The sequence below is a fragment of the Pelophylax lessonae genome (genome assembly GCF_965119305.1).
Source record: "Pelophylax lessonae genome assembly, chromosome: 3".
NCBI classification, from domain to species: Eukaryota; Metazoa; Chordata; class Amphibia; order Anura; family Ranidae; genus Pelophylax; species Pelophylax lessonae.
In genome coordinates this window covers 574,485,171-574,506,369 of record NC_138770.1, presented here as the reverse complement: position 1 = coordinate 574,506,369, position 21,199 = coordinate 574,485,171, and the positions used below count along the sequence as shown (strand labels likewise).

The 21,199-nt window shown below is 43.6% G+C and overlaps 1 protein-coding gene across 24 annotated transcripts in view; it reads right to left on the bottom strand.

Moving 5' to 3' along the window:
- The window catches only part of LOC309549166 (protocadherin Fat 4-like), a 292,459-nt gene that overhangs the window by 166,733 nt on the left and 104,527 nt on the right, over positions 1-21,199 (bottom strand). For all 24 annotated transcript variants that reach the window (XM_082249240.1, XM_082249258.1, XM_082249262.1 and 21 more), the window contains exons 24-27: positions 18,097-18,279; positions 12,210-12,429; positions 6,764-6,897; positions 4,790-4,933 (exon numbers count right to left, since the gene is read on the bottom strand). In XM_082249240.1, the coding sequence (XP_082105366.1) occupies positions 4,790-4,933; positions 6,764-6,897; positions 12,210-12,429; positions 18,097-18,279 (681 nt within the window). The remainder of the gene's footprint in view (positions 1-4,789; positions 4,934-6,763; positions 6,898-12,209; positions 12,430-18,096; positions 18,280-21,199) is intronic.

The following is a 21,199-nucleotide window of genomic DNA, read 5'->3' as shown; positions in this document are numbered from 1 at the left end:
CTATATTTGGGGTATCATCTGGGATTTCCTGTGAGTTACAGCAGTGGTTGCTACTGGCAACCACTTGCCATAGTTGCTACTGGCAGTATTTGCCTAAGTAATGCTATGTCTTCTCAAGTAAAGTGCTGGAGTGTCAGTGGAGAAAGTAATGTTTGCTTTACAGTGATCAGTGCAAGTGGGTTTCCTAGAGTGATTAGTACAAGTGTGTTTCCAAATTATAGTCATAGCAGTGGTTGCTATCGGCAATGACTGGACAATTACCCAAGAAACATTATGTCTTCTCAAGTAAAGTGCTGGAGTGTCGAAAGGATGTGCTGTGGAAGAAAATGTCTGCCCTGCAGCTGGTAATAGCAGGACAATTTCTAACAGCAGTGAGGGAGTTCAGTTGGCTTGTTAATGGAGAAGTGCAACTGGAGCTCAAGTACAGGCAGAAAAAGCAGATGTATGTGTATCTGTGGCAGGGAATACAGGCTACAATGCAGTACCATTTGTGCAGGCTGGGCAGTGTTATGGCAGCGGCGAAGGGGTTACTGCACCGTGTGGGAGAGTGCGCACCTAAGAGATCTGCCTTGCAGGAGGAGCAACTGCCGGAGAGTCAGCTGGTCTGGGTCCGTGGGCATATTCGCCGTCTTTGGGCCGCCAATCCGAATGGAGGAAGGGAGCTGAGACGTCACTTTCACCGTTGGGTGTAGCGAAGGAGCAGACACGTGTGTGGAGGAGCAAGATGGCGGAGGCTGGAGTGAGCCGGAGTGCAGGGGCTATCCTACATGTTGGTGGAGAACCTGCAGATCAGACTGATTCAAAGAATCTGACCCTGTTGGACACAGGGGTCTGATTGATGACCAAGGAAAGTCTGGCCTTGTGCAGCAGAGGGAACACGGAGCATCTTGGACTGGTATATAGCAGATGCCTGAATGTGTCCATGCGGCTGCGAGCGTGGGGCCAGTGTGGGCACTGCGGTTACATGCTGCGGAAGCTAGAAAGGAGTGATTGCCAGCCCTGAAGATTGTATGTGAACTGGGAAGTAGGTACCACTTCTAAATTGATGACACACATAGTGGGTATCCCTTTTGGAAAAGGACGGGAGTGCCAAGAGTACCGCTGGGGCCGGGACCAGTGATGCAAACCTGCACAACCATCTGCCAAACCAGGGAGACCCACATCTCAGAGGTGCAATGCGCACAAGTTGTCAGCGCTGAACTGTGGTCGTAAGGTGCATTGGTAGCAGTTACAGCAGCAAGCAGTCAGGCTCCTAAAAAGGCAGAGGGGAGCGAATGGGCCCAGAGGTTGAAGCCCTCCAGTTTGTCCAGTGAAGGGGATGTAGGGGCCATTGATGTGGAGTCACCCAGTTTCCCAGTATCGCTACGGGTCCCTGGAAGAGGAAATCAATAACTGGGGGTCCCAAGTAGAGGCTGAGTGGGACTGGGGAACTGAAGGGAGAAGAAGTCCTGCAAGTTCCAGTTCACTCAGTGAAGAGACAGAGGCAGCAGTTGTTCCAATGAGGTGTGCAAGGAACTTGGGGTTCTGTGAGGCCTATGCCACTAGGGTCCCAGATCTATCCTCACCTCGCACCTATGCCCAGGCTCGGCCCAGATTGAAGCCTACTCTAATCTGATCCTGAAAGTGGAGACCCTTTATACACCACCTGGGAGAAGAGACAGACAAAAACTCCCCAGGTTCTCACGTTTTCAATGCCTTTTCCAAAGAAAGGTGGCCGTGGAGTACGGATATGATTATCCATACGCTCCCCAGGAGATAATGGAGGAAATCGAGTGCAAGAGAGAGGCCTGATGTGAAGAAGCATTTGGGACTTCCTGTATGTCCCCAAGCCACCTCGGAATCAGTCCAAGCCTTAATTATGGGACACCTTCCTGTCAATAAAGGCAAATTGGAATCTGGAGCGGTCCATCTACATTGACCGGGTCCTGAAGGCAAGATAGTCTGCATACCTTATCCTGACCATTACTACTGAGGTGTGCCGAGTTCTTGCTTCAGCTGAAAGTTTGAGTTACAAAGGGGCTAGTAAGCCTGGAGAATTTATTGTAGCTGTTGAAAAGTTTTGAGTTACAAAGGGGATAGCATGCCTGAAGAGTCTCTTTGGTACCATGTTGCTGTTAGGGCTGGGAGCCCTTTTTCCCAAATCCCCCTTCCCTTCTATCCTTGCAAAACAAGATGGGGGAATCAGTGAAACCGCTACAGTTTCTTCACCTGGGAGAAAGAACTTTTGCCACAAAGGACTTCTCCTGATAAAGCCAGGGGCTGCTACCTGAAGGGGTAAACCCCTAGTTCACAGAGACACCCAGCTGAAGGACACTTTGTAAAGATCTTTTTGGCTATGTGCCACCACTGTTGCTAAGTATTGAGAAATGACCCTTTGCAAAGATACTTTGTTTAAAGGACACTTTGTGAAGATCCATTGGGCCAGTGGGCCAGGGTAATTAGGTACAAAGAAAAGAACACTTTGCGAAGATCCTTTTGGGCCAGTGGGCCAGAGTAATGTTGAAACTTTGTCTGAGTTGCTACCCTGTGAGAGAAGGGTAGTGGCTCATTGCCTCCTCAGAGAGAAGAATGCCAGAGTGAAGGATCCATTGAAGAGTTCTTACAGACACTCACAAGTAAGGCAGGCTTTGCTCAGGCTCCAGCAATAATAGCCTGCCACCAGGAAAAGATGTGTTGCCTCAGTGTTACAGGGAGAAGGACACTGTGAACACCATTCAGGTGGACTCCGCACTTCTTCATCCTAACTTGTGGGTCTTACTGGGATAGGAAAGAGTCAGTGCCCTGGTAACTGAGAGGGGCTATGCCTTTTGCTTGTCATGTAGTTTCCAGATAGAACCAGTACAGATGTGTTAGTCAGTTAGATTGACAGGATTATTCTGTTTTTGTCTATTACAGGTGCACAACAGAACGATGAGTCAAGCGTGCTGGATGCATCAGAAGTCTCTACGGGAATGTTAGAGTTAGAGATTCTGCAGGTGAGAAAGTCACCTCTGTAGAGAGGGCAGTCTCATTGTGAGTACGTATAATTGCTATGTGCTCACCTTTTCCATTACAGGCTTGTGGAGGATCTTTGGGACTTTAAAAGATCATTCACTGTCCCCTTGATGTATATATGTGCAAATGTTATTTGTAGTATAGTTAGTTAGGATATTCAACCTTTTTCTGACAGATTTTTTGTTTGGCGGGGGGTGCATTGGTCTAAATGCACCTGGTAAAGTGCTATGTGTAAATTTGTAAATATTGTACAGCAGAGATTTATATTTTTTCACGTAATTAATTGTATCTATGTGGCCACATATGGGGTATGCCCCATGGCCCTGTACATATGGTATTTCCCTTTTCCCCCTTTCCAAGTTTGTGGAATATTAAAATTTTGTATAGCTATTTTTGTAGGGGCGGATGCCAAGAGCCAGTGAGGACATGGCTCAGTTTGGCGGGAGTGGATGTAGCACCCTCCTAGGTAGATGCTAGAGAGAGAATATAGTTTTGGATCTTTTCTGCTTACCAGAAGGATTGCCGGGTAAATCTATATTGTTCTCTGCCTACCAAAGAGCAGAATCTGCTAGTGAGGTCTGCTCATTGTGCTCAGGTGCAGCTCAGTTTTTATGAAGTCCAATAGGGAGTCATATTGGACAATTGGAGGAAACCTAACAAATTAGTGCACAGGCATATAGTACAGCCCTGGTGATTGGCAGAGGAAAGTGTCTCGGTGCCTGCTGTGATACTGTATAAATGCAAAGAGCATGTGTGCTCGGGGTCTTTCAGCTGGAGTCCGGGAGGGAGGGGGCAGCTGCCCTTCCTCTGTAGAAGTTTCCAAGCGGCCTAAGGTAGTCGACCTGAGGGCTTAAGAGCTAGAGAGGAACTGAACCCGGAGGTCCTGCAAAGCTGACTGGCAGGGAGACACTCGAAGGGATCTGATTCTGCATACAGTGAGTACAGATCTGTGTCAAGGGGCCTGTCTTGAGGGGGGGGGGGCATACCTTCAGCTAGAAGAGTCAGTGGATGGGTGTCAGTAAAGGGGATGCTAGAGAGTGTCCCGAAGATAATGTAGTTTACAAAGTCTGTTGCTGGAGAGAGAGCAAGGAGACCTAACCTTTTCCATACATGTGGAAGTATGGTTAAAGCAGTGTGACTGCATCCACAAGTATCCTGGTAAGGCCAAGTAAGAGTTGTCCTTATTAACTGTAAATACTTCGAGTTGAAGTATCCTACTATTCCCTTCTCCCATCCAAGTTCCACAATAAATACCAAAAACTAAAACCCTGGACTGTTTATTGAGTAACGTGCCATTTGGAGTAAAGGCCCGTACACACGATAAGAAAATCTGTAGGGAAAATTCGTCCGACGACCGATCTGTCGATTTTCGGATTGTTAGTATGGTGCTTTCGACAGCCAACTCCGACTTTTCGGCTGACAAAATCCTGATGTGCAGGCTATAAAATTTTTGTTGTCCGTAATACAACATCCGATTTTCGTCTCAGTACAGATTTTGACAGAAAAAAATCTTAAGAGCAAGACTAGGCATGCTCAGAGAGAAAGAACACATACAAAGCAATCCAACACATGACATCACTTCTGAAGTAGAATTCTGTCGTACGGGAAAATTCGTATGAAAATAACCTCTTTACTTTCCACATCAGACAAGCATGCCACAAAAAACGGACGACAGATCGTTCGATAATCTGATCGTGTGTACGGGGCTTAAGGATGAATGTGTGAAGAGGCCCAAAAAGTCATCACACAGCAAGCCCTACGGAGACAATGCTACAGTGGCTATCTAAAAACATACCTGATCTCTGTCTGATGCATTTACTGCTATTACTAGGGTTCCCAAGGGAGCTTCCACATCTAGTTCAGCAAAATATTTCTTCTGGTTGAATTGTGGAGCATTATCGTTTTCATCCATAATATGAACTGTGGGCAAAGTGCTGGTCTGAAACATATTAAAACCCACAACAGATCCCAATCAAATATAATGATAACTATCAAAATAATATTCACCAGTTAACACAAATTATTAAAAAATAATCACTACAGTGAAAGGTTTTAAAGAGTAAGTCTATTAGAAAGGATATTTCAGTTCAGCTACTGGAGAGTAAAAAATATTTAAAGTGACTCCATTATAACAGGGTATCTTGTAAAGCATCCCGTTCCTGTAACGTTTTGGGTGACCCGTTTAAATGCTGCTTCTGTGTTTCACACTTTCAGATGTGTGGAATACTTGCTTTCCTAGTGCACACTGTGGTTTCTCCTGCAAGTTCCCTTGTCACTACAGGAATCAAAAGCTAGCAGAAGGAACCATTGTGTGTATCTAGCTGGTTGAATACAGACCAGCAAAGTGGTGGCATTTCGAGGAACGGGCCTCTAGAAATGTAAGTATACAGCCTCTTTTGTTACAGGTAGGTCATTCTTTACAAGTGACCCAATGCTGACCGGGATACTTGAATGTTTTCTTATAGTGTGTCTCTAGGGGATTCCATTAGTAAAATCTCTGTGCTTGAGACCCTAGGTCTGCACACCTGCCATGTCCTAAATGATGGTGTCTCTCATTTCCTGTTTGATTTTATGTATCTTTTTATTATAAAGAATGCAACAGGAGCAGCATAAACATTTTTCAAGCCTGGTGGAAACATCCAAAACTCCAAGGCAGACAATTACAGAGCTGAGAACTATTGCAGGAAAAGCCAGTACCAGACTCATTCCAACAGATTTCTTTAACTTAAAAATAATTTTCACTAAACTTTAAAGAGGTTGTAAACCCCCCAAAAAAAAGAAAAAAAACCCCTGTAAGACAAAGGCATAATGAGCTAGTATGCATCGCATACTAGCTTATTATGAAATATTACCTTAGAAGGAAGCCCCCGTAGTGCCACCTGCTCAGTGGTGACACAGCCGACATGTTCGGTCATCCTGCTTCCTGGTTTGCGTCCTCCGGCCATCTGATTGGCCGGAGGCGCGATGACATTACTCCCGTGCATGCGCGCGGGAGAAGCCTTTCACAGCGCAGGGCTCTAAAGGAACGGCACGGGTGGTCGTTCCTTCAGAGTGCATGCGCCGATTAAGTCATTGGCTGCATTAAGAGTAAATATCTCCTAAATGGTGCAAGTTTAGGAGATATTTACAGTACCTATAGGTAAGCCTTATTACAGTACCTATAGGTAAGCCTTATTGTACCTATAGGTAAGCCTTATTAAAGGCTTACCTATAGGTACAAGTTATAAGAGAGGGTTTACAACCTCTTTAAGATAAAGAACAATAGAGCTGCTTTCTTGAAGTGTTATACACATTGTTATTCAATTCAAGAATTAATTGAGGGTCCATTTACACTCTCTACCCCAGACTTTGGCTCATGTTTGCATAAATATCATGCATGTTTTATGGTCTCGTGGTATGGTTAACTAGCCCATAACTAAATGGGGTAGATTTACTAAAACTAGAGAGTGCAAAATCTGGGGCAGCTGTGCATGGTAACCAATCAGCTTCTAACTTCAGCTTGTTCAGTTAAGCTTTGACAAAAAAAAACCTGATTGGTTTCTATACACAGCTGCACCAGCTTTTGCACTCTCCGGTTTTAGTAAATCAACCCAGTGGGTCATAGTTTAAACTTCTTGTGCAAAAGAAAAGCCTGGCAATCTATTTCTGTATTTGTATCTTGCAAAAACCCTCAATGAGCAGACAATGTGCAAAGGCTTGCCAGCAGCTGTACAATACCAGACAGGAAGAAGCTAATTTAATAACATAGTTTATTAACATATCATCTTACCTCATAGTAAGGAGTTGTCTTATTGTTAGTGGCTCTGATATTTAGAACTGTTTTTTGTTTGGTTTCATAATCAGGAGGCCTTTTTACAAATATGTTCCCAAGTATTTCATCTATTTCAAAGAGACCATCTTCATCTATGAGAAAAAATAATATAAATTGTAGCACCCTCCTAGGTAGGTGCTAGTGAGAGAGTATAGTTTTTGGCTCTGTCTGCCTATCAGAGGAGCAGCAGGGAAATCTATATTGCTTTCTGCCTACCAGAGAGCAGGATCTGTGAGTTAGGTCTGCTCAGTGTGTGATTCATTGGGTCTAGATAGTATTTCACACTGGTCCAATAGGGAGGCATGTTGGACAGTGGGAGAAAACCTGACCATTGGGTACACAGGCTTTTATTCAGTTCTGGTGATTGGCAGAGACTGGCTGTCTCAGTGCATTATGGGATACTGTATAAAAGCCAGGAGCACATGTGCTGCAGGGTCTTTGGATGGTGAGCAAAGTCCCTGGGGGAGGGTGCCGGTTGCCTCCTCCTCTGTAACAGTGGCACTTTGTCACAGGCAGTCGGCCTGGGGACTAGAGGAAAGGAACTGAACCCAGAGGTCCAGAAGAACTGACGGAGGGGTAGAGACACTGGAGACCCTTAAAAAAACAGTATCGTGAGTACAGGGGATTGTGTCTAGGGGCCTGACCTAAGGGGAGCCACCCCGATGTAGGATAGTTAGAGGATGGGTGTCAGCCTGTGAAGTAAAAGGGGATACTAGGCAGGTATCCTGAAGATAATCTACCCAACCAAGACGTGTGAATAGAGACTTGAACTAAATTCATCTAGTGGCAAGGTAAATCTGCAGCCTAGCTGTACCTTCAGACAAGAGTCCTCATCCGTTGTGACTATTTCAATTTGGAGTATCCCACTTTTCCCTTCTCCCATCCCTATTTATAAAAAAACACCAAAAACAACTACATACCCCTGGACTGATCATTGACTGAGCCAAGTAAAGTGTTAATCTGTGAATGCCAGTGTTACTAACGGTAACCCAGGGGACCCAAGAGTGTATTATCCAGTAGTCCTCAAGGGGGCAGTGCTACAAAATCATTTTGCAATGTTGTGTTTATTATAGTATATTTGCTAATTGCTAGTTATCCTGAGTCTGGAAGGACAGTCATCATTACCAGACTCTAGAAAGTCACGACCTAATAGATACTAAATGTGAACTATTTTACTAAATCAGCTATCAGGTTCTAACTATTCTATTATTTCCACTTACCAAAGGTTGCTATTGGCTTTAGGATATGTACACAATCTGACTCTTAGTGCCGGTTCACACTAGTGCGGCTGCGGCGATCGCATGTAATGTCGGAGCGCACTGCTCCTTCATTACATGCGATCGGCTGTGCGGTGAGAGTTTAGCCATACACTTTGTATGGCTAAATTCGCACCGCACCCGCAGCAAAGACGCACAGGACCCTTTTTTGCAGCCACATCAGGATCAGATCGCACAGTGGTTCACACTTGTGCGATCTGATCCTGTGCGAACTGTAAGATCGCACTGCGATATGCGATCAAACTGGGGGTGTCGTTAAGATTACATTGACACCCCCAGTGTATCGCATATGGCAGTGTGAACTGCCAGGGGTGCGTTTGCGATGCGGGAACAGGCTGCGAATTCGCAAGTGTGAACCAGGGCTCAGAGGATTTTTCTGTAAAGTTTCTGGCATTAATATGCATGCTTTGGTTAGCTGAGCAGGGGTGGTAGCCACTTCCCATCAGCAGTGTACTTTAAGGAGAACGGCAGTGTCTAGACAAAGTTTTCAGACTTGGCTAAGTGATCAGTGACTGGCGACAGTTGCCACAGATGTGGCTTTGAAACCTGACTAGGAGTAAATTTACTAATCAACCAATGATCATACATTTTCTATAGCCAACTGAGCACATCATTGTGTGTTCCTATGTGATTCATTCTGAAACTTCCATTTCCTGACAGACTCCATGGCAGCATACGTATCAGGTTTGCCCCGCCTCCAATCCTACCCTATAGGACCCCACTCCCATAAATCTTTGCTCCTTTTCAGCCTCCGTGTTCCTTTTTTGTCCTCCTCTGGTTGCACCTGTGAAGTGCTCGGTTCCTACCAGAATGGGATTTTGAATGTAGACCAGATAGCTGCGACAGAGGAAGATGGGTCGCATTACTCTGTTAAGCCCTAGCTGTTGCAGGGTATGGAGTGGACATTGGAAGAAAGCCGGTCCCTGGTCCTTACAGGCAGGCTATCTGGTGGCCTGAAAGCCCAGCTGCTGCGGGTGGCCTTATTGCCCCAAAGTCCGGTGTGCTTGCGTGTTCCTGGTCTCTGGTGTCGCTCTTCTGTCAGGTAAGCTTACCTCCTTGGCAGCAGCTCTGTTATGTCTGTTTTCAGCCTGGCTTCTTTTATTTCTCTCTTCCCTGGTGTCTAGTTGTCCCGGTAGCCGGTCCGCTTCCGCATCCTGCCGCCGCTGTGTATCCCCTCTGCGCATGCGCGGCCACCTCGGAATGGAGGCTTGGGTCGCGCATACGTAATGGTGGCGGATGGTGCGGTCGCGCATGCGCAGTAGATGCCGAGAGGCACCGCCAGATGAAGTCGGCGGGCGCCAAATTCAAATTATGCCAGCGAAATTGCAGCAGTGGCATTGAGTGTGTGTTAGTGTACAACAAACAAAAAGCTGTGGGTGGATTCCACCTATGGCTCTACATCCTGGGATTACTCGTGGCAACTTCCCTAGATGGTGAGAAGACAACTATAGGTAGGACTGGCTTCCTGGGTTTGTGGGGGCTCTTTTCTTTTCCCCCCTCCTTCCTCTCTGACTCCGTTGTCTGACTCAGTTCTCCAGGTCAGTGCCCAGAGATGGAAGCCTCACCACCCTCGTGTGACCAGCCCTCTCAAAGCAGGTACCTGATGGGATGTGGTGGTGGGGTGTGCAGAAAGTGGGTAGGGTCATGTTCTCATGTCCCTTGCTCCCTGTTTTGTGTGCCTTTTTCTTTCTTTTTTTTTTTTTTTTGCAGTCCTTCTAGATCTGTTCCAAATCGCATCACTGGCATTCTTCTTCAAGGTCTAGACGCAGGTCCTCATCTGACTCCTTACGCGGCTCCTCTCGGCATCCGGACAAGACAGGGTGCTGGGGATGTGGTGCTCAGGTCCCTGAATCAAGGTCCTCGTGCGACCACTGTTTCTCCCAGGCTGCGGATAAAAGAGATAGCTCAGACCAGTGACTGGAATCCTTGGTGAAGCAGGTCTTCAAGGACTCTCTAGCTGAACTGGGAGTCAGCCATGCTCAGAGCCCAGCCTTAAACCCTCCACGCTCTTCTCTCGGGGAGGCTCAGGGTCAAGAGACACTGGGGTCATCACAGCCAAGTCATCCCTCCACCATATCTGGGATTCGACTTCGGACTAGATTCTCCCTAAGAAAGGGCAGTAAAGGAGGCCCTAAACTGGGAGGATCCAGTGGTATTTCCTCCTAAACAGCGGAAATTTTTCAAACCACTAAATAAGGAGCACCTGAATTTTCCTTTCCTGGGAGAGTTGAGCGAAGTCATCATGGATGAGTGGAGTAGAGTGGAAAGAAAGAACTCCATGCTCTCAAAAATTGCGAAGCTGTATCCCTTTAAGGAGGAAGAAGTGAAATACCCGGAGTCTTCTCCTCTTGTAGATGCAGCTGTGATGAGACTGGTCAAGGATGTGACCCTCCCGTTGGAAAATACAGTTTCATTTAAGGACCATTTGGACAGGCGGATGGACTCTGACCTTAAGCAAATCTATTTGACGGCTGGCATGGCCTGTAAGCTGGCCTTAGCCCTAGTCACAATGTCCAATGCGATGGAGTAATAAACTGACAGTGTAGATGAATCCTTTAGGAGTGACTTGGGTAGCCGACCCTGCCTCCAAGCATGTGTGGTGCCGCATTCCCTTTGAGGGTTCTTCCCTCTTTGGTAATAAATTGGATAATGTCATAACTCGGGCCACGGGCGGTAAGTCGGGTTTCCTTCCCCAGGACTGGCGCCTTCTGAATAGGAAGCAAACTCAGCCCAGGAAGCAGGCTCTAGATCGTGCCAGGGAGGCACGTGCCTACAGGCCCGGTTGGGAATTCGGGCGAAGCTGGAGGTCAAGATAATCCCCCTTTCGGAAACCTCCCAGGAGTGGTCCCAGTGGGGACCAAGAGGCCACTAAGTCCTTTTGAGATTGGGCCTGCTCAGACATGTCAGGTGGGGGCAAGTCTGCTACACTTTTCACATGTCTGGGGGGCCTCAACCCGGGATTCCTGGACCGTCAGAACGGTCTCTACTGAACATACTTGGGCATTCAACAGTGTTCCCAGGCTCAGGTTTGTCCCTACCTCCCTTCCTCTTTCAGTAGGAAAAGACAAACCCTTCTGTCCTATGTGGAGTCCCTGGTGTCTCAGGGTGCTGCCATTTCCGTTCCAAAGAGCGAGCGGGGGCAAGAAATCTATTCCCCTTTTTTCATGTGTCAGAAAAAGAATGGCTCTTGGAGACCCATCATAGACCTTACTCATCTAAATCAGTTCCTCAAGAGAGAGAGGTTCAAGATGGAAACACTGCTGTCAATCCAGCAGGCGGTCCAGCCGGGAGATTGGCCAGCGTCAATAGATCTAAAAGACGCCTATTTTCATGTTCCTGTCGCAAGGGATTTTAAACAGTACCTCCGGTTTGCCATTGGTCAGTCCCACCTACAATTCACTTGTCTCCCCTTCGGGCTTTCCACATTGCTTCAAACATTTTCAAAAGGTCTTGGCTGTTGTAGCTTTGTTGAGAGTCAGAGGTATTCAGCTCTATCATTACTTGGACGACCTTCTCCTCCTGTCATGGGACACGTCGCACCGGAAGTGATCTGTAGGGCAGCATTCTGGTCTTCCATCAACACATTCATGTCCCATTACTGTATTGAGCCGGCGGCTCTGTCTTCTGTTCAATTCGGTTTACAAGTCCTGTCAGTTGCTAGGGTTAATTAAACTTTTGTTGTTCAACATCTGCCCACCCCGGTGTGTACAGCAAGGTATTTCCCGATATGTTTGCTGCCATGGAGTCTGTCAGGAAAACGGAAAATGGTTATCAAATACTTATCGTAATTTTCCTTTCCTGATTTACTCCATGGCAGCAGGAGTCCCCTCCCAGTTCCTGAGTTGGCTAGTTACAGAACACGGAGGCTGAACAGGAGAAAATATTTATGGGAGTGGGGTCCTATAGGGTAGAATTGGAGGCGAGACAAACACAATACATATACTGCCATGGAGTCCATCAGGAAAGGAAAATGACGGTAAGTATTTGATAACAATTTTCATTTTTTTCTGCATTGGTAAAATGGAACTGCATATATGGTTGGGTGTGTGGGTTGTATGAGTATTAGATTTTATTGAAAAAAAAAAATAATTAAGTTACAAAAATTTGAATTACTACATGTACACTACCATATAGGCTGTAGGTTATAAATGCATTATCTCCAGAGTCTTTGTCAGTCGCCTTCACTTGTCCAACAAACGTGTCAGCTGGTGTGTTTTCCTTAATGATCATATCATTCATTGACACGAATATGGGTTTATTATCATTAATATCCAATACACGGACAACAACAGTGCAGTAGCCTTGTTTTCGTTGAGGCAACCCACGATCTTCAGCAAGAATGAAAATCTAAGTATATAAAATATTTTATATTTAGCTCCTAAAAAAGATACGCAACACATTATTACCAATTTTGAGTCATAATTAAATGTGTTTATATAGTCAAGCCAGGCTCACTGTGCAAAAAATAATGCTTATTTTTACAAGGGTTGGCACATTTGTGTTGAGTACAACAAACAAGCTGAAGAAACTCCTAGTAGATTCTCCAAATTGTGGTGCTAAATATCTCTAAGTTACATGAACAAATAAGCAAAGAAGTGCAGTTACATTTATTAACTAATCACATTCATACTGACGCTGCTGATCCTGCTCCTCAAAAAGGATGCCAGCAAATCCACCATCTTCTTCTGCCAAATCTTTTAGTGCTACTGGTCAGCCTGGACATGCAGCAAATTCTGGCCCAATATCAAGTCCTGGGCAATGCTGCTGAAATCTGTGATCAGGAGTTATTATGTGCCCAAGGACATTTTGTTGCTTGAGTCTACTACTAGGAAGCTCTTTGACAGAGGAATGCTGACAACTCTGTAATTGTGTCAGTACACTTCACTTCAGACAGCTTGCAACACAGATCACCAGCTCCAGAAATGAAAAAGCTGCAAAAACAGTGACCCCCTATGCCACACTTTACCACAGTGTAGGGAGTGATATCACAGCAGGTGAGACAGGGCAGGCTTTGTTGCTGGTCCAGGCTGACCAGCAGCCCTGATTACTGTAGGAGATAGTAGTGGCTTTGCTGGCATTCTCTATGAATAGCGAGTTCAGCAGCGTCAGAGCTGGAGGAGGAGCTCTTATTGTCAGTAGTCTGTTGAGCATGACTCTGCTGCAAACTAATGGCAACATTGGTGAGGTCCCCCTAGTCACAACACCTCCCTCCAATTCCCTTTCATTAAGTCTACCCCCTCTCCCAGTCACAGTGACTCCCTGCCATCCTAAATCACCCTCATACCACCTTAACCTCTCTCTTCCAGTCGCATTATCTCCACCCACCTATAATAAGGCTTACCTTGAGGTAGTGTAAATATCTCCTAAACGGGCAGCGTTTAGAAGATATTTACTGTACATGCAGCCAGTGACATCACTGGCGCATGCGCTCTGAAGTAACGGCCATTCGTGCCTTTACTTCAGAGCCCTGTGTCGTAAATGGCGGCTCCTGTGCCACGCGTATGCGCAGCAGTGACGTCGTCGCGGCTCTGGCCAGTCACAGAGATGGAGTTTGCGAACCCGAAAGCAAAAGGGTGAAGATGGGAGCGCCTGCAGCTCTGACATCTCGGTGCTGAAGAGCTTTGTTTCAAGGTAAGTTTAACATCATGTGCTAGTATGCAATGCTAGCACATTATGACATTACCTTGCAGGCAAGAAAAAATTTTTTTTTAAAAAATTGCTCAGCGGTTTACAACCGCTTTAAGCTTTCATAACTTTAGAGAACACAGATTGAATGCTATGTGGTACTACTGTGTTACTTTGCTTGTTTGCATAGTAAAGGCAAAGGCACATGCACCTTTTTTTAATAATCAAGCTTTGCACATTTGTAACCACACAGTTTGCTACGCAAAGAACCCATATCTGCTTGCCATGTTTGGAGTGCCACTAACAATAAATATCGCTGCAAGCCAGTGTTAATTTCATCAACCAAAATATTTTTGCAGAGTAAATTAACACTATTCTAGTCAACTAAAAAATGTTTTTTATCAGAAAATTAAAGGTTTTATTGAGTAAAAACCAACATGTACAGTGCCTTGCGAAAGTATTCGGCCCCCTGGAACTTTGCGACCTTTTGCCACATTTCAGGCTTCAGTGCCGGGTCACACTTGTGCGATGCGGGAAGGCTGCGAATTCGCAGCCTTTTCCCGCATCACAAACACACATCTGGCAGTTCACGCTGCCATATGCGATACGCAGGGGGTGTCAGTTAAATGTTAATGACACCCCCAGTTTGATCGCATATCACAGTGCGATCTGACAGTTCGCACAGGATCAGATCGCACAAGTGTGAACCACTGTGCGATCCGATCCTGATGCGGCTGAAAAAAGGGTCATGTGCGACTTTTGTGCTGGTGCAGTGCGAATTTAGCCATACAAAGTGTATGGCTGAATTCGCACTGCACATCCGATCGCATGTAATGAAGGAGCAGTGCGCTCCGATATTACATGCGATCTCCGCACACGCTATAGTGTGAACCGGCACTTAAACATAAAGATATAAAGCTGTAATTTTTTGTGAAGAATCAACAACAAGTGGGACACAATCATGAAGTGGAACGAAATGTATTGAATATTTCAAACTTTTTTTACCAAATAAAAAACTGAAAAATTGGGCGTGCAAAATTATTCAGCCCCCTTAAGTTAATACTTTGTAGCGCCACCTTTTGCTGCGATTACAGCTGTAAGTCGCTTGGGGTATGTCTCTATCAGTTTTGCACATCGAGAGACTGAAATTTTTGCCCATTCCTCCTTGCAAAACAGCTCGAGCTCAGTGAGGTTGGATTCAGAGCGTTTGTGAACAGCAGTTTTCAGTTCTTTCCACAGATTCTCGATTGGATTCAGGTCTGGACTTTGACTTGGCCATTCTAACACATGGATATGTTTATTTGTGAACCATTCCATTGTAGATTTTGCTTTATGTTTTGGATCATTGTCTTGTTGGAAGACAAATCTTCGTCCCAGTCTCAGGTCTTTTGCAGACTCCATCAGATTTTCTTCCAGAATGGTCCTGTATTTGGCTCCATCCATCTTCCCATCAATTTTAACCATCTTCCCTGTCCCTGCTGAAGAAAAGCAGGCCCAAACCATGATGCTGCCACCACCATGTTTGACAGTAGGGATGGTGTGTTCAGGGTGATGAGCTGTGTTGCTTTTACGCCAAACATAACGTTTTGCATTGTTGCCAAAAAGTTTGATTTTGGTTTCATCTGACCAGAGCACCTTCTTCCACATGTTTGGTGTGTCTCCCTGGTGGCTTGTGACAAACTTTAAATTACACTTTTTATGGATATCTTTAAGAAATGGCTTTCTTCTTGCCACTCTTCCATAAAGGCCAGATTTGTGCAGTATACGACTGATTGTTGTCCTATGGACAGAGTCTCCCACCTCAGCTGTAGATCTTTGCAGTTCATCCAGAGTGATCATGGGCCTCTTGGCCGCATCTCTGATCAGTCTTCTCCTTATATGAGCTGAAAGTTTAGAGGGACGGCCAGGTCTTCGTAGATTTGCAGTGGTCTGATACTCCCTCCATTTTAATATTATCACTTGCACAGTGCTCATTGGGATGTTTAAAGCTTGGGAAATCTTCACTGAACTTCTGGAGAGAGTTTGCTGCACTGAAAGTAAAGGGGCTGAATAATTTTGCACGCCCAATTTTTCCGTTTTTTTTTATTTGTTAACAAAGTTTGAAATATCCAATATTCCACTTCATGGTTGTGTCCCACTAGTTGTTGATTCTTATCAAAAAATTACAGTTTTATATCTTTATGTTTGAAGCCTTAAATGCGGCAAAAGGTCGCAAAATTCATGGGGGCCGAATACTTTCGCAAGGCACTGAAACTGAATGGGTGTTCTGTATTCTCTGTGTAGCAGAAATAAGTGTGAGAGCTTCTGAGAGGCCGAAACTAAAACTAAAGGTGTGGAAGCCAAACAGAGGTCCCATGTATCATCTTCTATAGTGCCCAGGTCCTTCGCCCATCCCCTCCTACACGGTAAATTGGAAGCATCCTGTAAAGAATGAAGTATAATAGAATAGGCCCTTGGTATTACTCCCTTCTTGTCTGATGCAAAAAGAGCTTCATGTACTATAGGAGGATCTACTAAGAAGAGCCTGGAAACTCGAGCCTGGGAGTGAAGGGCATGCCTCAACTGCAGATATTTGTAAAAGTGATTCCTAGGAATTGCAAAATCCTTTGCAAATGGCTCTATTCCCTGGGTTGTCCACAGGGAATTGTATGTTCAAAAAGAGGCACGTAAGCTTCTGTTCAATGGAACGAGATGGGATAAACCAAGACTGATCCCTATGTATCAGTTTGTGTATAAACTTTGTTAATCTAGAAGCGAACAACCTGGCCAGCACCAGCGGTGGTGAGAAGGGAAATAGGCCTTAAATAGTCAGGAAGCAGGTCGTTTTTAACAGTAAAACATAATTGCCTCATTCATTGAGGTAGGTAGGGTCCCCTTCTGAAATGCAACACTGGTAGTCAACTAAAATTTGACTAAAACGAAAACAATTCAGATGACTAAAATACGACAAAAACTAAAATGGCATTTTAGTCAAAAGACTATGACCTAAACAAATCAAAATTTGACGTCAAAATGTACACTGCACTGTCACATAAGAATAAGTAGGGGCATCTACTAAGCTGCTGAAAGAAATAAAAATTAAGAAAAAGACTTTTCTTCTTTTTTTTCTAATATTTATTGTTGGTAATATATTTAGGTAATACAGTATGTGCCATGGCATTACAGCCAATAGAATTTACAGTTATTGTTTTTGTTTTATATTTTAAATTTTGTTTGTAACAAAGCAATATTTTTGTATGTTTATGAAACTTGGCTTTATTTATAAAGACATTATCTGTCACAACAGCTAAATCTATGTCTGTAGTACATGCTCAAACCTTAATACCATAAATACATTTTTTTTAAGATTTATACTCCAGGAGTATATAATGAGTTTGGCAATTCTAGAGAAATGCTTACATAATCCATTACAATTTAACTAAACCCATTTGATTTTAGTCGACTAATGAGTACTAGAGATTTTAGTCGACTAAAATACAGCTAACACTAAAACAATTCAGGTGGCTAAAATATGACTAAAACTAAAATTGCAATTTAGTCCAAAGTCCAAAATATGACTAAAACTAATATAGCTTTTTAGTCAAAAGACTATACCTGAAACTGAATTGAAATTTGATGTTAAAATTAACACTGCTGCAAGCACAACACAAGTTTTTTGCATATTTCATAAATGTGCACAAAACAACTTGATTTTGCGTGTGAAAGAAATTGTAAATTCTGTACATAACTGTATTCCATTTTGTATGCTTTGCTCATAGATTGCACACTGCACTCATTGTTCACACAGCACCAATAATGTTTTGGTTAAACGTTTTCATTCTTTTGAGTCCTGATAAGAAATTATCTTGACCTTCAATTGCACCAAATAAACAGAACAGTTATTTGGAAAAATGCAAAGTGTATTTTTTGTGTCTGTTCCCTACTGCATTCGTTATTAATTGGAACCACCAATCAATATGAGAATAGGAGTTGCCTATCTATATAATTTCCAAAACACACACAATTGCATGATTTTTCGTGTTCACGTGAAAGCAGCCTAGGATATAATATTTGCAAATAAAGTCTTCACTATTTTAAAATGGTAGCAAATTCAATGCAACTAATCCAGTAAAAGCATGATACAATGCACTTTTAAACACACAGGGATAAGCTAGAAGAGAAAAATCTTCCCTAAAGGGCACACCTGGAAAAACTGTAAAAGACACCTAATAGTAAGTCATATTGTAGTGACTTAAATTTTGCTGAGTTGTGCAGGGGAGTATACTACCACTTTATCATGATTATTCAAAATCAGACAATCTTGGGACAATTTTATCAACGCCCCAACATTGATTCCATGTTACAAATCCTTACACAAGAACTCATGATGTTGTGGCATATATGTCTGACCTGAAACTCTCTGGGTCCAATTTCAAAGTCAAAACTAGACAATGCAAATATCTTTCCATTTTTGGCATTTATACTGAAGTTTTGAAAGTTGTTATTCAAAATACTGTACTGGATGACTCCATTTCTGTCTGTATCAGCATCTGTGGCTTGCACCTGAGTAATTAATGTAGGAACCTTCTGATCCTGCAAAATAAAAGGCAATACGTAACTATATCCATACAAATACATGTAGACATATACCAATTTATCAAATTATGTTTAAAGATAATTATTCGTCAGCAATTTACTGTAGGTCACTAAATGTAAGACCCTTAATTAATTTCAACAAAAATCTTCCTATAATTTTATATGAGCATTTAGCATATTTTTTGCATGTTATTTTCCTGCAAAAGCTTCCCTTATGCAGACATCCAGAGGCCCTGAGACAACCTAGCAGCCTCATAGCTGTCACTCAAGTGACTCTCTATATTATTCCTATTAGCTCTTCAACCAGGAGTTACATAAAAAGGTTGTGTAGGGAGGTGAGAGGCTGAGAAGCTAGGCCAGCACAGAAGGTATTTATGCTTTCCCAGAAGAGGAGGTGGCTATGACATACAAGGAAGGAGGCGATTGACTCTGCCCGTAATAGTTTTTTTTTAGCACGTTTAAAGGCACATTTCAAGTTAAAAATGTATGGAAAGGAAAACACTGCAGGTACTGTAAATATTTAAAATATTGTATTTTTATTTTTTCTGCAACTCTTTAGGTTGTTCTTTAGAAACAGTTTATTTGAAATTTGCTTGTGGATTTGCAGGAACGTGAGGGAAGGCAGTTACAGCACTGAATGTATGTAATGAAAAGGGGTGCTAGAGTGTGCTGGAGGGTTGGTTTACTGATGCTGGATGTCAGGTGACCTATTGTCGCTGGGTTGATCTATTGTTTCTGGTGGGGTATCCATTTTTGCTATGGGGGGGGGTTATTGTTGCTGCGAGGGATCTACTGTTGAGAGAGGGTCTATTGTTGCTGGAGTAGATCTATTGTTGCTAGGGGGGTTGTTGCTAGGGGTGGTCTATTGTTGCTGGGGGACCTATTACTCCTTAGGGGTTCTATTGTTTCTGGGTGCAGGGGATCTATCTTACTGATTTTCTTGGTATTAACAAACTCCATACACCACAAAATGATATTTGATTCTGTATTCACCTTAAAGGGGCAGTACTGGGAAGTGGATAGGGGTTGGAACCAGGGGACCTGCTTGGAGGAGGGTAGAGGGGGGAGACAGGGAATAACTCAGAAGGAGAGAATACCTACATCTATTCTCTGAGAAAAAAAAGCCCTGGTATGTGTTGTAACTTCTACAGGGAGATGTCAGAACACTTTATTTCCTGGAAACACAAAAAGTAATATGTTGTAGAAAGAATCTCTACAAAGTCGAGGAATGCCCACTGACAGTTATCTTAATCCGATCTTATGAGACATCTTTCCCCCCTAAAACTCTAGCAAATTTTAAAGTTCAGTAATGTGAAGGAAAGTTGTAGTTTGCTTCTGTCAATGGTCATGTTTATTATTTTTGTGCAAGTAGAACCCTTCACAAAATGTAAAATTAAACATCAGAAGAGGATGAAGAAAGGACTTTACTACGCTGAACCTTGCCATTTGTACTTCATACGAAAATAACTCTCTAGATTATAAATAGTGCTGATTATACCAATGTTCTGCACTAAAAAGTCATAATTATTCTCTAGTTTGTTCATAATCTAAAACGTTTGTTTCATATAAAGTGCTGTATGCTGGGAATTTAATGGATTCCTTGACCTCTGAGAGCAAGTATTTATTTCTAACTGGAATTCTTTACTGGACTCCCAATGAGCGTTTTTAACAAAATTAAAGCAGCACAAAATATTTTATTGGAAGTGTAATTACATTTGGCTTCTTTTTTCTAAGGTGTTTTAGAGAAGAACTTTGTTACCCCTGGGAATCAAATCCTACTTTCCTGATCCTTGGGTTGCTCATTTAATGCGTAAATGCAACTCAGGGAAATGCCTTCCTCTAACCCCAGTTGGTAGAGTGAATTTGATAAAAATAGCATTTCTGCCTAAATTATATATATATATTTTTTTTTATAGGAAAAACCTCAATTTCTATACCAAAGACCATTTTTGCCTAATTCTATGGGATTATAGTTTATTTATATGGGCTTGAAAGCCCCGCATTTGGCTAGTTCGACTTCTTAACTGCCCCTGTCTGAAGGAGGCTTAGCCCTCCCTAACTTTCAACTCTATTACTGGTTAGTAGAGCTGATAATGGTGCGGTAGTGGTTTTCCAAGCCCACCCATAACCCTGCAGTGACCCCGAAGGCAGCACTGCCAGGCTCTTATGCTGCTCTTAGCAATCTGATGTTTCAGGGACCTCAAACACACCCGTCAGTAACCTGTCTCATGCGAATAACAATCTGTGTAAAGAACCAGGTTAAAGAGGATGTATCAAGAAGATTGTACCTCTCCCTTGAAGCTGGAAACATTATCTAAGCCAGACAGCTCACAATTTCAGGTAGGTAGGTAGCCCATATGTGGGTTGAACTAAAAAAATAAAAAGTCTTGATTCCCCCCCACACACTCAATATAAATGGGTAAATCCTTCCCACTGAGGTATTGTGTTCTGACTGCAGAGAGACTACACTCCAGAAAACACTGATCAGTGCTGCTCGATCAGGAATAACCCAAAAGGGGGGTTCTATAAAAGTCGATAGGTAGATTGACTTCTGTACGACCAGTCTACCCACACATGGATTGAAATTCAGCTGGTCCCTGCTAAAGTGGATGAATTTCGATCTATGTGTGGCCAGCTTGTAGGCAGGTAGTGGTTAACACTTCCCCAGCCGGTAAGTCAGAAGTTAATTGTGCTTCCTGGGTTTTTCTTGGCGGGTTTTCCTGTGTCCTATCCCCCTGTCCTTTGTGGTTTAAAAGAGATGGAAGCCCAGACTTTAGAACTGCAAGGGGATCCTTTTTGCTGTTCTGCTGGTTTGATCCTGGCCGGTCCGGTTTGGTCACACCCGGTCCTTGCCGCCACTGGAGTCTGAATTTCTAGTGTTGTGCCGAAGTCAGAATTACCACTGTTCAGAAGGACT